Source organism: Nicrophorus vespilloides, unplaced genomic scaffold (genome assembly GCF_001412225.1).
Source record: "Nicrophorus vespilloides isolate i.1.1-1 unplaced genomic scaffold, Nicve_v1.0, whole genome shotgun sequence".
Taxonomy (NCBI): domain Eukaryota; kingdom Metazoa; phylum Arthropoda; class Insecta; order Coleoptera; family Silphidae; genus Nicrophorus; species Nicrophorus vespilloides.
The window spans coordinates 1-14,395 of record NW_017098017.1 but is presented as its reverse complement, the minus strand read 5'-3'; the positions used below and the strand labels follow the sequence as shown (position 1 = coordinate 14,395).

The window sequence follows — 14,395 nt, the reverse complement described above, 5'->3', positions numbered from 1 at the left end:
TTTAAATCGTACTATAGTGAATCCACAATGATCGAAGCCACACTATGCAAGGTATTACTTTATTTACCTTTAGCCTTAAATATCTTAAGCATATATAAGTAATAATTTATAATATTTCTATTTTTCATTAGTTTAATTGTTTTCTATTTTTTTACTATTTAAAAAGTATTAATTTACTTTATATTATTTATTAATTTACATTTTCATTGAGAAAAGAACAAAAAAGTATTTGTTGTTCTTGTAAAAATTCTTGAAATGCTGCTTACCGATGATTATGCAACAAAAATTGCATGGACAGGTGTATTTTAGGTGTAGAACCTGAAGGGCGCAAAGATATAAAGGACCAAACCAAACCAAATACGTTGGAATACGTATTTCGCATTCTTGCATTTAGAATCATGCGAAACTGTTGTCGCAGAACGAATACAAAGTACATTTTATAAATATTGTCGCATTTTATTGCTTATATAATATAATTTTATTATTAATATTTAATTACGATTTGTTATAGATATTATTTTAGTGCAATATTTATTAGCCTACTTATTTCATATTTAATAGGTAATAAACTCGGGAATCAAAGTTAAACTATAATTAAATTATATATATTTGATACTTCAAACCTTTCGCTATAAATATCTGTTATTAATTAAAATAGACAATGATTTATATAAGAATATTAAATAACATAATTAATTGTAATTATTTTTTAAGATAAAAGCATATTGAGCAAAGCTTTGGAGGACGTTGCATTTTTCTATGAACACCCTAAGGTGAGTTTTTGTTATAAATTTACAAATATAGTGATAATAATTTATGGGTTAATATTTTGATAATTACGTAATTTTATGCTTTCACGTAAACATTATACAATTCTTTACATTCTAATTATATTACAAATCCAAAATTTTAATATTAACTGTTAATTAATAATAAATAAATGTACAATGAAGCTTTTGTGGAAGTTATATCGACTAAGTTAAGTAATTATAATTAGTTGAATTCCTGTGGCAAAAATTACTCAAAAATTATAGAATTTGTAAATAATATCTTTATGTAATGTAAAACAATGTAATTATAATTCTATTCAAGCTGATCACTGAATTTCTGTTTTTTGCTAATAACTTAATAGTGCGGTTTCACCAATATCCTGTTTGAACCCGTACTAATTGAGTAACTATAATTATATTTTGTGAATTATATTTTAGGTTGTATTGATATTTTCAAACGGGTCTATACTAAATCCGGACTGATGGTAGCCGCACTATCTTAGGTTTTTTTTAATGTGCATTTACTTTTATGTAAAATCAATTAATCTAATTGTAATTATTGTACATTGGTTTATTATTTGCATGTAAATAATTGATTGTGTTTATGTCGCTTTCAGTTAAGGTATATCAATGATATTGATTTTTTTTATGTTTAGATGAAGAAAAGCATGTCACGAGTTTGGTTGCTTTTGTATGACCTTTACCATCGCAGCTTCAAAAAGCGTACAGTGAGGAATGCGTCCGTGGCTCAAGCGTTATTCGCGGAATCCGGGCTGCAGGAAGTGGAGGAGGCGGTTTGGTCGGATAGGGTGAAGCTGGCGGCGTCCGTGGCGCGTCTTCGGATCAAGCACAGCGCCCTTCGCCTCAGCCAGCTGCTGCCCTACCATCTGAGGGACGAGAAGGTCTCTACCCATGCAAAGCACGCTCCCGTCACATGTTGGGTCAATATCAAGAAAGTTAAGTGAGTCCGCAAAATCAATACATTCTTTGCGCTCTTCGTATATCAATATGAACGATATATGTTTGTGTGTGTATGTGACCTGATGACATTTCAAATCCTGATATTGCACATGGATTGTTTCATATTCTTTTTAGCGCCAATTCTGCTTTAACATCTTTTGTGTTGACCTACATAGCGATCAAGCAATGTATTTCAACAATGTTTCAAATATTCGATGATGATATATTCCTTAATATATATAATATATAGAAAATATTTCTGAATCATTTCTGAATAATATAACCATTTCCAATTATCATATAAACAAACAAAAACCCCAATAATGTTCAATTAGGTGTTTACAAATCATAAATATCTTACATTTGAATGGTAATAAATCATATCATAAATATAAAATTAGTACAATTTTTTTAAAACTTTATCGTTTAAGAATAATCTCAGCAATTCCATCTCTAATTTAAACAGAAAACTGTAATTTGGTTTTAAAAACAACTTTTAAATGGATTAGTTTATACTGATGACTATAATGATATTGATTAACTTAGGATTAGCTATGACTTTTCGAGAAATTCTTAATATAGATTGAAATCATGATAGTAATAAACATGTTGAAGACACAAAATATTAATAATTATATAAAACCAATGAATTTTGCCTGGTTGAAACATTTTTAAAATGTGTTTCTTTTTATTGTTGGTAAATATTTGTTTGTCTGGTAAATATTTAGGTGATAATGGTAATAATATTTTGCAACAAATATTATTACCATTATCACAAGTATAAATAATTACAGACAAATGAAAACGCATGAATCATTGCAAATAGTTATTAATTAATAAGTCTTTCCATTTATATTTGAAACTAGCATTCTTAGTTATTTTTTGATAATCTCTTTATTAGTATTAATTTAAATATGTCATGTAAGTCATGACATATTTAAATTAATACGAAATTTATGATGAAATTTGCGAGCGAAAACACTTTAATAGAAATTACTTGAATTAGTACTTAAAACTGAGTATATAAATAGGTTTTATTATAATATTACTTCTAATTATTTCTATTGATTATATTTTTTAACACCATTACTTTAAGTGATGATGAATGTGTTTAATTTGTAATTTTCTTGCAATTTACTGTTAAAAGTGTATTACATAGAAGTTCTACAATCTAAAATGATTGTAGATAATTAAGTTTATTCTTTTTCAAGCTTCAATAATAATTGTGTATCAATCAGATAGATAGACTTGATAGATTCACTTTCTATAGTGAAAGTTCTGAAACTACTAATTAAGTTTTTTTTTTATCCGTATTTAATTGCTCATTGTTGAAAGAAATCAAATATTTGTTTCTGTAAATTATTTTTGTAAATATTTTTATTTATATAAAGTTTTTGCTTTTCATTAATCAACTCCACTTTCTTCTCTGTCAAAATAACATCGATTATGAAAACATAAGCATAAAAAGATTGTTTGAAACTATCCATTTTAAATAAAAATTATTTTAGTTAATTTGAATGTAACTAATATATATTTGGATTTTTCTATTTTAATCAGTAATGTTTACTCCATAAAGGAATTACATATAGAAATATTTATAACTTTTCTATTATTATTCGATTATTACATTAAATGTTGCGAAAACTATAATAAAACAAATATTACACATTATATATAATTCACTGAGATGTGAAGTTATATAAGTTTTTTTTATATATAAATGTAGGCAGCTACATTAACATCATAGATGTTGCATGAATTTAATGTGGTAACAATGCACCATTGGCAACCATTTGGTTTCCGAAGAAAACCGATTCAATTGGGTTGGGCACGGAAATTGCTTCGGTACACTGTTAATCGATCTGTTTTAATGGTTGCCCAAGTTTAAGTCTCCTCCTAAGGCTGCTCAAACTGTTAAACTAGTGTCAAAGGGCACTGAACAAAGCTGAAGAGTGGGTAGAGGTGAAATAAGTATCCTTCTGATATTGCTAACATGATGGCAACTAATAGAAATAGTGTCACTGACCGTAACAGATTCAAGAAAGATGGTTTCGTGTATGCTTTCGAGCGTAGAAGTCGTAATAACACGACTAATTATTGGCGTTGTATCTCGAGTCCGAACTGCAGGGTTCGTCTGCAGATAAGAGACAAGGTCATTGTGAAGAGTATTCATGCCCACAATCATCCGGCGCAGACAAAGCGGAAGAGACCAGTTATACAACGAAGCTTGCTAGATGTTATGCAAAATATACCGCTTGATACTGTTGGGCTCCCCTCGGTAAACGAGCTTAGGGGTCTAATGGACTTTAGCGCTAGGAGCCCTTCTGCAGTAAACCGTACTTCCACGCCCTCAACTGTTGTGAATCAAAACGGTATACAAGCAACTGTGGATAGGACCCTAGAAGAAGATATATTTAATGTTGAAAGTCGATCGTCGTTGTATGGTGTATTGGGTTCTATTCCGATTCCTACACCCGAACCCGATAATATTTTGGAAATGGAAGAAGTGCCGCAGCAAACAGTAATGCCTTCGCCGTTTGTTATCAAAGCACCTAATATACACAACATGGTGATACCCAACAGCTATGTTGCGTACTATCCAGAGAACGGAGAGAAGGAAAACTTTTTGCAGGCCGATTACGGTTCTGGACAGAACAGAATCTTGGTATTTGGAAGATATCGAAGCATATTTAATTTAAAGGAGTGTATGGATTGGTATATCGATGGTAGTCTGAAAATATCTTCGAAGCCGGTACCATATATGTTCGTAATTATGGCCTACAAGTTTGGTAGTGCCCATCCGATGTTCTACGTCATCTTGAAGAAGAAGGATAAGGCTACATTCAGACGTATGATTGTCATAATCAATACTTTGGTGCCCAATTTTCGGCCAAGGTCAATCGGTTGCAATTTCGAACAAGGTTTGATCTTGGCTGTTGAGGATTACTATTCTGGCATAGATATTTACGGGTGCTTTTTCCATTTGATCAACTACTTGGAGAAGTATCTATCCACGATCGACCTTTTAGACGAGTACAAAACCAATCGAGACTTTGAGATTAGAGCGAAAATGATACTCGCCTTGGCATTCGTGCCAGTCGGAGAACTGGAGGAGTGCATCGATCTCCTGAATATCGAGTTGACGGAGGAACAGGTACAGATTATGTATTGGTTCGAAGACAACTTTGTCGGCAGACCGAATAGACGAACCAACGGAAGGCATATGCCAAAATTTCAGGACAAGATCTGGAGCGTCTACGAACGTTTGGTGGCCGGCGAAATCGTAACAAATTTAAAAGCGGAATCGGTTCATCAAATCATGCAGTCGGAACTCGATCCAGACGCCCCAACCACCGAGCACCTATTGAACAAGCTGTGCAAAATGCAGCGTGGACGAGATGCCGACTACGAACACTTAAGAACTGAAAAACTGAACAGGTTTCACTTAGAACCATTTAAGGAAGAAAACCCGAGAATAATGGATCTCCTGAATATGTACGGAAGCATGAGTAAAGTCGATTTTCTTCGATCCATGGCACTTCAATTTGTACCGGAAAAGTAAAATCTATGCCATAATTATATTGAATGGCAATCATTGTCATCTTTATATTTTTACAATTTACTATTAATATCTAATCATGTATTATGTAGACATTTTTAGTAATATGTATTATAAACGGTATTTATTAAATATAAATAATATATTACATTAGATACTAAATTTTAAAGTTATATTACAAAAATATGTTGCATATTCACCATTATATACAATCATGTATGAAATGCTTACGTGTAGATCAACTTGAATAAATGTTCGGTTTAACCGTCTAAATAGTTATTTAATCAGTTACCTATGTTGAATTAGCATTTTAAGCATAATTTTATAATTATATCAATTATTTCATTTTAGAAACTACGATGACTTGAAAGCGGCAATTCAGAAAACTCTGGATCTGAAATTGATAGAGTACCATGAATCCCTCGAAATGGATTCTTATAAACTGGATGAACACTGTCCGCAATTCATCATTTTCCACCCATCGATAAGGACGAAATTGGCACAAAGTACTTTGGTTCAGAAGCATAAGTTAATTGTTCAAGTATAATCGTCCTGCATGTAATCACCAGATTATAAGTGCAGCCGTTTTTAGGACAAATCCTTCTGCGTGGGTCCAGCTACCTTTGGCAAGATAATTTCGGATCTTCAGCTGAGCGGAACGGTGATACAGTCCCACGTGAACTCTCCTCGTACCACGGCCTATTTGGCCTCGCTTCTCTCCCAAAACGAAAACATCAAAAAACTGTTAGCCTTCAGCGCCGGAAATAGGTAAATATTGAACGAGCAAGACGTGCAGGTTTATTAACTGGATGCTTTCAGAAAAAGCGAATACGAGAATTACTTCAACGATTTGGGGATAAAAAATATTTTGATATTCTCGGAAAAACTTATCGATTTGCCCCCGGATTCCACTTCCTTGGAAGAGGTTATCGCCGTCTTTGCTACTCCACCTAACAGTTATTCAGCCGTGGCGGATCCCATCGATTTAGTACAGATATTAAGGATAGATTAAATCTGGTTGCGAATAAAGTTGCGCAATTTGTAGGTGTGCAGTAGAGGAGGTGATTTGTCCATGCTTGAAGTTCTTACAGAAACTGAGGATACTCTGGAAGGTAAGCGTAGGGTGGCCACTATTCTTGAAGAGCAGAAGAATACGTTAAAGTTCGCGATGTCCAGGCCTCAGGTATTATATAATATTAATTATGTCTAAGCTTGTTAATTTATCAATTAATTTGTTTAGATACAATTCGTGTTATATGAAACGCACTCGGAAATCGAAGCGGAGAACAACCAGATGGTTCGTAGGACTGTGAGCGAAATCAATAAATGTGCTAAAATACATCACGCCACGATTCAGGGTAAATTGAAGTACCTGGAACCAAGTGATAGTGTATGACAGTAATTTTAAGTTCGAACTGTAACCAAAAATTGATCATGGCAATGTTATTGCAGGAATCTGAAGTGAAGGTCATAGAAAGCAAAAATTTCGATGATACGGAAGATAGCGAAGGGACGACGCCAGTGACTTCTGAACCTGAGATAGTGCCGAAAATCAAGAAGAAGGAGCAGATTATTGTAAGACTTTCTGTCGCGTGATGATCTGTTAATTAATGATTAAACATAGGTTCCCGATTGTGATTTGTTCGATGTATCAAATTTACCGCAACTTTGTCCGAATTCAGGGACCTGTACGAAAGTGAACAAGGAAGGTTGCTACCTAGCGTTGATGCAGCGCAAAGTAAGCTTGCGATTCTTTTATCGGGATTAATTAAGTATTTGCGTGATATTTACAGCAAGTTACTAGGTTGGACAACAAATATATGATTCAGATGGCTGAGACTCGTGGTCTGTTTGGTAGCGAAATGGGTAAGAAGAGCAGTAAGAACATGAAGAAGAAAGTGGAGAGAACGACCCCGTCGCCTCCGCTCAAGATACGAAGGGTGAAGGAGATAGAGGTTGTAGAAAACTTAGGAGCTGGTAGATCAGAAGTGCAGGTGTGTTGTTTCAGATTGGTAGGATAGCTGCGCCAACTTTGTCATCAGTAGGTCACTCGAAGTTCGTGAATGTCGGATCATCGAACGAATGCATGAAACACAAGCACCAGCAAAAGACGCCTCAGACGCGTCGCTGGTGGACAGAGACCACCAGACACATCACAAACGTACGCCACAGCCTCTCGAAACAGAAAATCCTGCCGTCCGTCAATAATACAGAGGAGACAACCAAAGGTCACGCGACCAAATTCGTGAACAGCCTGGTCAGGCAGACGAAGAAGGTGGACGAGATCGTTGCGAAGAGTTCCAAGAACTCGAGCAGTGTTCCGTTCTATCCGAAGTTACGTTTGACCAGAAACACCAACAGATACGACAACAAAATCCCGGTGCCCATCCACGTCACGCTGGTGACGTTCCCAGCAAAGCATTTCCCAATCTCGTAATTACGGAATGCCAGACCATTTTACATCATATATATTTTTTTTTCATTTCGTGCCAAAAATGTACTTCGAAAATATCCTATTAAGTGTGTTGTTTAAAGTATTTATTTTAATGTAAATTTTTTATTACAATCCCTACCGATATGCAAACTCGTTTCTTATTACTCTAACCCTTTCTACTCTTAACTTCTCGTGGGATGGAAAATGTTTAACATTTGCTTTTCTTTTCGTTTTAGGCGACCAGCAAAGGTGCATCTCCGAACATTTACAATCTTCAGTACAAGATAACCAAGAAACAATTCAAGACAAGACACAAATTCCCAACTAGCAATATTATTATACCACCTGAAAATTTAGATGATGATTAGCTTCCAATTTGTATTAAATAAACATCTTCCATCCCATTGATTTATCTTACGTTAATCCTTAACTTAAGTTATTAAGTCTATTTCAATATCATTAACACCATATTTATTACCTAAAGATATTTAAAATTCTTATGATCAAAAATATGTCATGAGTATTCTTTAAAATAAGAACCAATGCTTTCTCCAAATATTTTTTTAGATTTTTTTTTTCAACTTCATTGATACATTTACTGATCAAAGAAGAAACTTGTAAGAAATGCAATATTTTGGCTGCTATATATATAGTATATAAATAGGCAAGAAAATAGAATCTTTACTTGTATCATGATTCAGATTTTAAATAATTGCAATTTTTAGCTAGTATGAAAACCAGTATGGACTGGCAAGAGTTTATTTCAAAACCGTAATGCTTTTCAGCTTCAATATTAGGATTTAAACATACAAAATCAGCATTTATAAATATCCTCTAAATTGCGTATTTATAGGTCGGCAACTAGTGATACTGCAACTGCAACCATTGGAGACATCGTGGAACATGTGGGAACTTTCTTGACAGGTGTCACGCACAATATTTTTCCTTTGAATTATTTATTGTTATGCTTTTGTTGTGAGTGTAGCATTATCCCTTTTCGTTAACGTCCGAAATGTCCATTCATATTTTAAATAAGTTTCAATTGTAAGTAGAACCTTTCTTTTGCCAAATATGGTACACTAAACTTAACCTGAAACTGCTAATATACTTTGCATCAAGCTATCAAGAAATCATCAATTAGAATGTTATTTTAGTATAATATCGATTATTGCAGTCAATATTGCTATGTCTAATTGAACTTTATCAGTTGCATGTGAACATATAACAATACATTTTAAATAGTACAAGAATTATCATATTCCTTTATTCACTTTGAAACTTTCAAGTTATACTTATGTTCTAATAATTTATATCGTTATAAAAGCATGAATTTTATTTTTATATGGGAATTCTTTAATATTTAAATATTGTTTGTGGTAAGCATAAGCAGTGGGATAGAGTTGAACGAAGTTTGTTTTTAGTGTGACGGTGGTGTCACAAAAGTTGCATACATTGGGATTTTAAAATTCAAATTATCCACAAAATTTGTATTTAAGAACTTACAAGTGGCTGGCGAAATTGTGCAAGACGCGCAAGCCAAGTGAAGTGGAGAGGAAGAAGAACTTACAATAAGTTGTAACGAATTTAAAAAACTTAAAAATTGAACTGTTAGTTACTACTACATTGGGAATATTTTCCCCAATTTTAGAACAAATAAATTGTTCAAAATAAACTGATTACGTCGATTGATGGTTCATATTTTAAGAAGGACGTTTAGTTCTAAACAAGTCCACTTATTGTATGTCTTTCAAACCAATATTTATTAGATCATCAATGGTATCATATTTTGTCATACCCATTCATAAAATGTATTTTATCATGTAAATTATAACATTTTTAAAATAAATTTGGGTATTCCGTTTAGTTCATAAGAACATGATGTAATCAAATCACGTCATTCTTATCATTCTGCATATTATGCGCATTCTTGTTTTTTTTTTTCAACTAATTCGAATTGCAAAATATATGAAAACAAGATTCTCGTACGCAGATCATGCTTATCCAATTGCAAATTCGTTGCACATCGACAAGCGATTTAGTTTTACTTTACTTTTTTTTCTAATCCGCTGCTTCTTTTTGACGATCATAGCACGTTGGTAGTTACTGTGTAATAGCGAAAAATTCGGTGGAAATTTGACCGTTAACCCGTAACCCGGATTGACCTGAAATTAAAGCACAATCTACCCGGATTAGGACTACGGAACGCGTGATCTCCGCCTGCAAAATACGCATAGACCACTATCAATTGTTTGTTTCCTTATTTCCTGTTCCCAAAATGTTTCTCTGTGAGATTCTGTTTACTTGTTAACACTTTCTCTTTTCTCGTCGGATTCCTCGTTGCTCTGCGATGAGCTTACACAATACATTTCGGCAACGTGATGAGATTAAAGTTAAATGAGAAAATTGTCCAGTTCCTACTGAAATTGACTAAAGTGCCATGATTTTTTATACGCTCTAAGTAGTCCAAGAGTAGACGAAGTCTATGTATTTAGAAAAAAGTAACGACGAGTTCATAGAGCTCATTATGTTATGCTTTCAAAAATCAGCCAACGTGTGCGGCGGACAGAACTTGAATGGACGATATGCATCTTTTATCAATTGGAATAATATTGTAGTATCAAATATAAGTACAACTAGAACAATTTTTATGACCATTCCATATCAAGTAGATTTTGATTATTATATTTGAATCGCAAGACGGAATAAATTCCAACCCACATGAGGTTTTATTAACTTAGATATGCGATGTTCCAAATGCTGATTACTTCAATTAACAACTACTTTATTCATGAACTTGGTTTGATTAAAAAAAACTATTGTTCATGTTCATGATATCAATAATGTTATCACTTGTGTTTAAGACATTTTCAATATTTTTATCAAAAATTACAATAGTTGTCTGCGTTGCATTCGCAGAACTGTATTTAACAATATTTCATTATTTTATAACAATGGATTACATACATTAAACAATAGGAAATTTAAATGTTTCCTTATCAAATTAGAGCGAAATTCGATCGAACTTTGTGTTAATTGGTTGACGCTATTGTTTATTTAAAAAAAAAATATACGAAATACGCAAATGCAATTTCACGTGTTTTTATTACTAGATGATTACAAATATTATGCTCATAGTAATTTGCAAGTGAATCATAAATGAAAATCTTTTCTTAAATTCTTATTTTATTTATAGCTTTAAACGCAATACAAAATATTTGACTGAATTACTCATTGATTTGTCATTGTCACTTATTTTCTATAGTATTCATCAGTATAAAATCTATTTGGGTCAACTGTAATTAATTTTCCACATTTGAATGTCACATTTGTTTGAAATGTTGTTGAAAGATATGTTTTTCATAACTGTAATACAACATTTGCAATAATATAAATATTTTTGAAAGATTCCATTGTTTATATGTAATACATTATTATTTAGTTAACTCTTTATTATTAAAGATCATTCATATTTCTAAAACTGAAAGATTGATGCAAAAAGTGATTAAAAAAATATAATTTTAAGAATTGCTATATTCTGATATAGACTATTATCATTTCTAAAATATCAAATTTTGAAGTTTTACTTGCAATTTTAGTAATTGGAATGTCCATTAGTTTATACAAGTCGATGTTCCCGGAAAATAAAAGATTCAAAATGGAATGACCTCAGTCTATACAACATTGGTGATATTTTTGACCAATAAATATGTTAAATAAATAAATAATAAAAGATTCGAAAATATTTATAAAGTAAATTGTTCATATCAACACCACCAAACTTATTGGAATTGAAATTACACAAAATACGAATGATATTATTTAAGTTTATAGCAATAATAAATTGGTTGTATTGAATTGTTTCAGTAAGAAATATTCAATAGTGTTTCTGAAATTATATACTTTATGTATTACTTTTTTAACTGTTAAATATAGAAGTTGTGTATGTATGAATGATATCATTAAGACTTCTTAACCTTTAGTTAAACATTGGAACATTTATTTTAGTCTTTGTAAATAAAACTTTGAAGATAAAAAGTATAGAATTTTTTTTAAGTGAAACATCAGTTATATACGTAAACGTAAGTGGAACATCGCTTAACGAGCAAAATGAATTGTAAGAAAAATGACTCGCTTAACGAGTGACGATGAGAAGAGGATTTTTAAAACTTGTATACATATATTATATGAATTTTTGATTATGTTTCACTATACGAGTAAAAATCCGCAAGTTTTTCCACTGTATGTGTATATTATAATCTTAAAATCATACACTTTACTGTTTTAGATAATAGTTCAAAGAACTCTTTGGAGGCTAAAAATATAAACTAAAATGTGATAACACTTTTACATAAAACAGTCATTTTTGAGATGTACCTGATAAATTTGACAAATCTTTCCTAGACATTTTGTAGAGTTATTAAATTTAAAAGTGATTTAGTTTTATGTAAATCAATGAAATGGTTTTTTTTTGTGAATGTTTCATTATATTTATTAAATAAAATTAAATGTAAGGTGCAAAGGTTTGTGGGTTGAAGACGTTAACAAAGGGTAACATGTTAAAAACAGATATCAAACATAGTAGTCTTTGTTATCATCGATTGGTGTATATGATGTTATTTAATGCCTACAATGTTTTATCAAGTGTTAGGATAGGCCGCATTGTAGGAAGCAGAGGTCGTGTCCACCAGACGTTCCTGCACCCAAAGAATCAATGGACCAGCACAACCCGCTTCAGTCATCTGGGCAAGCTGAAGGAAGGACCCAGCAAGCAAGGTGAGTGCGGGTCTTCGAAATCGGTACGTGTTGCAGCACGTTATTTCCGGACAAGCGGGGCTTTTCGTTATCAAGCGCAATTGACCTCTGCATTGTTTATCAAGCACCGATTATGGACGGGTATAAAGTGGAGGTCCATTGTGCGGGATGGTCATTTGCGATCAGACGGGCGCGCTGAGCATGAAACAATGAATATTATAAACAGAGATAAACTGAAGTCGCACAGGAACGGCGATCGGTTGACTATGGACGTGACCGTTCCGGTGCTGGCATTTAGCAAATCACTAATTGTAAGATCAATCTTCCTGGTGTGTGGTGTTGATTATGTGCATTGGTTGCTAATTGGTGGTGTGTGTTTAGATGCGCCCTTGTGGAAAGGTGTCGTGACCAAGTTTGTACCCGTTGGGATCTGTCTGGTAGCCGTTATGCAATGGAGGGCATACAGGAAGCAGACCAGCGATCGGATCGCCTCGCAAATCGAAATTGATTCTTATTGCATGCTGCCTCTGAAGACAATCAGCAGATTCTGGGGATCAATTGCAGGTAATTACAAACAACTATTATTACTAACATCTTACAAACAGTTAATCTTTCTTAAACGATCATATAAGTCACGCGAAGCTGAGCAATTTTTAAAATATAATATTAAATAAGTCACTCGTATATAATGCGCATCAAAGATTTCCCGCGAAAATATTTTTTTTTTATACTTTTAATAAAAAGAAACGAAAATTATCAAATATCAGCAGAATACAAATCTTGAAATTTTAATTAAACAAACGATAATACAAATTAAATGATGCGAGTATATTTCACTCTCAAATTGTCGTATCTAGTTCACTGTGTTTCTTAACAATTGATGCCAATTGATATTTGGCTTAAGTAATAATCAATTTTCATTAAAAACGCCGTCGGTGCGATACGACGAGAATGTTGACCTCGGCCGGAATTAAGAGGCAGCGACAAAAATTAATCTTCCGTAAAATGGCATGATTTTCGCGATGATAACCCACCATGACCCGTTCCTCTTGTGTTCACATTATTAAAATGAACTTTAATTATAATCGCATCATTCGTTAGCAATCATAGCTTACTTTAAATTTATCTTCTTTTATGTTTCTAGGTATACATTTACCAGAGTTCCTTCGACCCTACGTCTACGGCATGTACATTAATTGTTTCGGCGTCAACTTGTCCGAAGCAAACAACGAAGACTTAAAATCATACGCATCGATCTCAGACTTCTTCGTACGGTTTGTAGAGCCCTTTAGTACATAACAGTACATCAAACTAATATGTTTCTTCTCGAAGATCTCTCAAATCAAACATCAGACCTATCGACGAGAAATGCGACCTGGTTTCTCCTTGCGACGGCACAGTCTTGCACATATCACATGTTGACACAGGAAAAGTTGAACAGGTAAATTCCCAATACACAAAACTTAATTTTAATATTATATCTATTTTATTAAAAAACAACTCAAATTCTAACAATTTCATTGATGTCTCATCAAAATACTTTTTGCAATTATCTCAACTTTAAGAGCCATATAGCTAATATTTAAACTACAATATAGATTGAAAATATTCAGAGACTGTATTTTTATTATAAGTAAATTTGAAAAGCTAGTCGTAACTAATAAAACTATGTGAATTTATGTTTATTTGTCCAGTTTTCTATTTAGAGGAAAATGTGAAAAACTGACACTTCTCATTTAACATTAAATTATTCAAATTTTAAAGCTTATTATCAAAAATAATGTAATTTAGAGTTAAAAAAAAATGACTAGTAACAAATTTTAGTAATAAAATATATAATTTCAATCTTCATTGTTTTAGCATACAACGATAAAGAATCGTCGTTAAGTAGAAACAAAGGAGTGATTTGCTTTGTTTCGC

The 14,395-nt window shown here is 32.6% G+C and overlaps 2 protein-coding genes across 3 annotated transcripts; both read left to right on the top strand.

Annotated features, from left to right (window-relative positions):
* Positions 1 to 714: 714 nt before the first annotated feature.
* On the top strand, positions 715 to 8,115 carry LOC108561539 (putative methyltransferase NSUN7; the record flags this gene model as incomplete). 2 transcript variants are annotated; one of them, XR_001891020.1, is given in 12 exon segments in its annotated part: positions 715 to 773; positions 1,427 to 1,731; positions 5,641 to 5,830; positions 5,882 to 6,057; positions 6,109 to 6,277; positions 6,335 to 6,472; positions 6,530 to 6,679; positions 6,742 to 6,864; positions 6,914 to 7,027; positions 7,083 to 7,244; positions 7,298 to 7,837; positions 7,960 to 8,115. XR_001891020.1 is itself a non-coding variant. In XM_017919523.1 (11 exon segments), coding segments are annotated over 11 exon segments (2,015 nt in total), but the record flags the coding sequence as incomplete, so codon positions are not given.
* Positions 8,116 to 8,594: 479 nt separating this feature from the next.
* LOC108561538 (phosphatidylserine decarboxylase proenzyme 1, mitochondrial-like) lies at positions 8,595 to 13,916 on the top strand (the record flags this gene model as incomplete). Its single annotated transcript, XM_017919522.1, is given in 5 exon segments — positions 8,595 to 8,767; positions 12,366 to 12,496; positions 12,857 to 13,039; positions 13,620 to 13,749; positions 13,808 to 13,916. Coding segments are annotated over 5 exon segments (585 nt in total), but the record flags the coding sequence as incomplete, so codon positions are not given.
* Between the last annotated feature and the right edge of the window lie 479 nt (positions 13,917 to 14,395).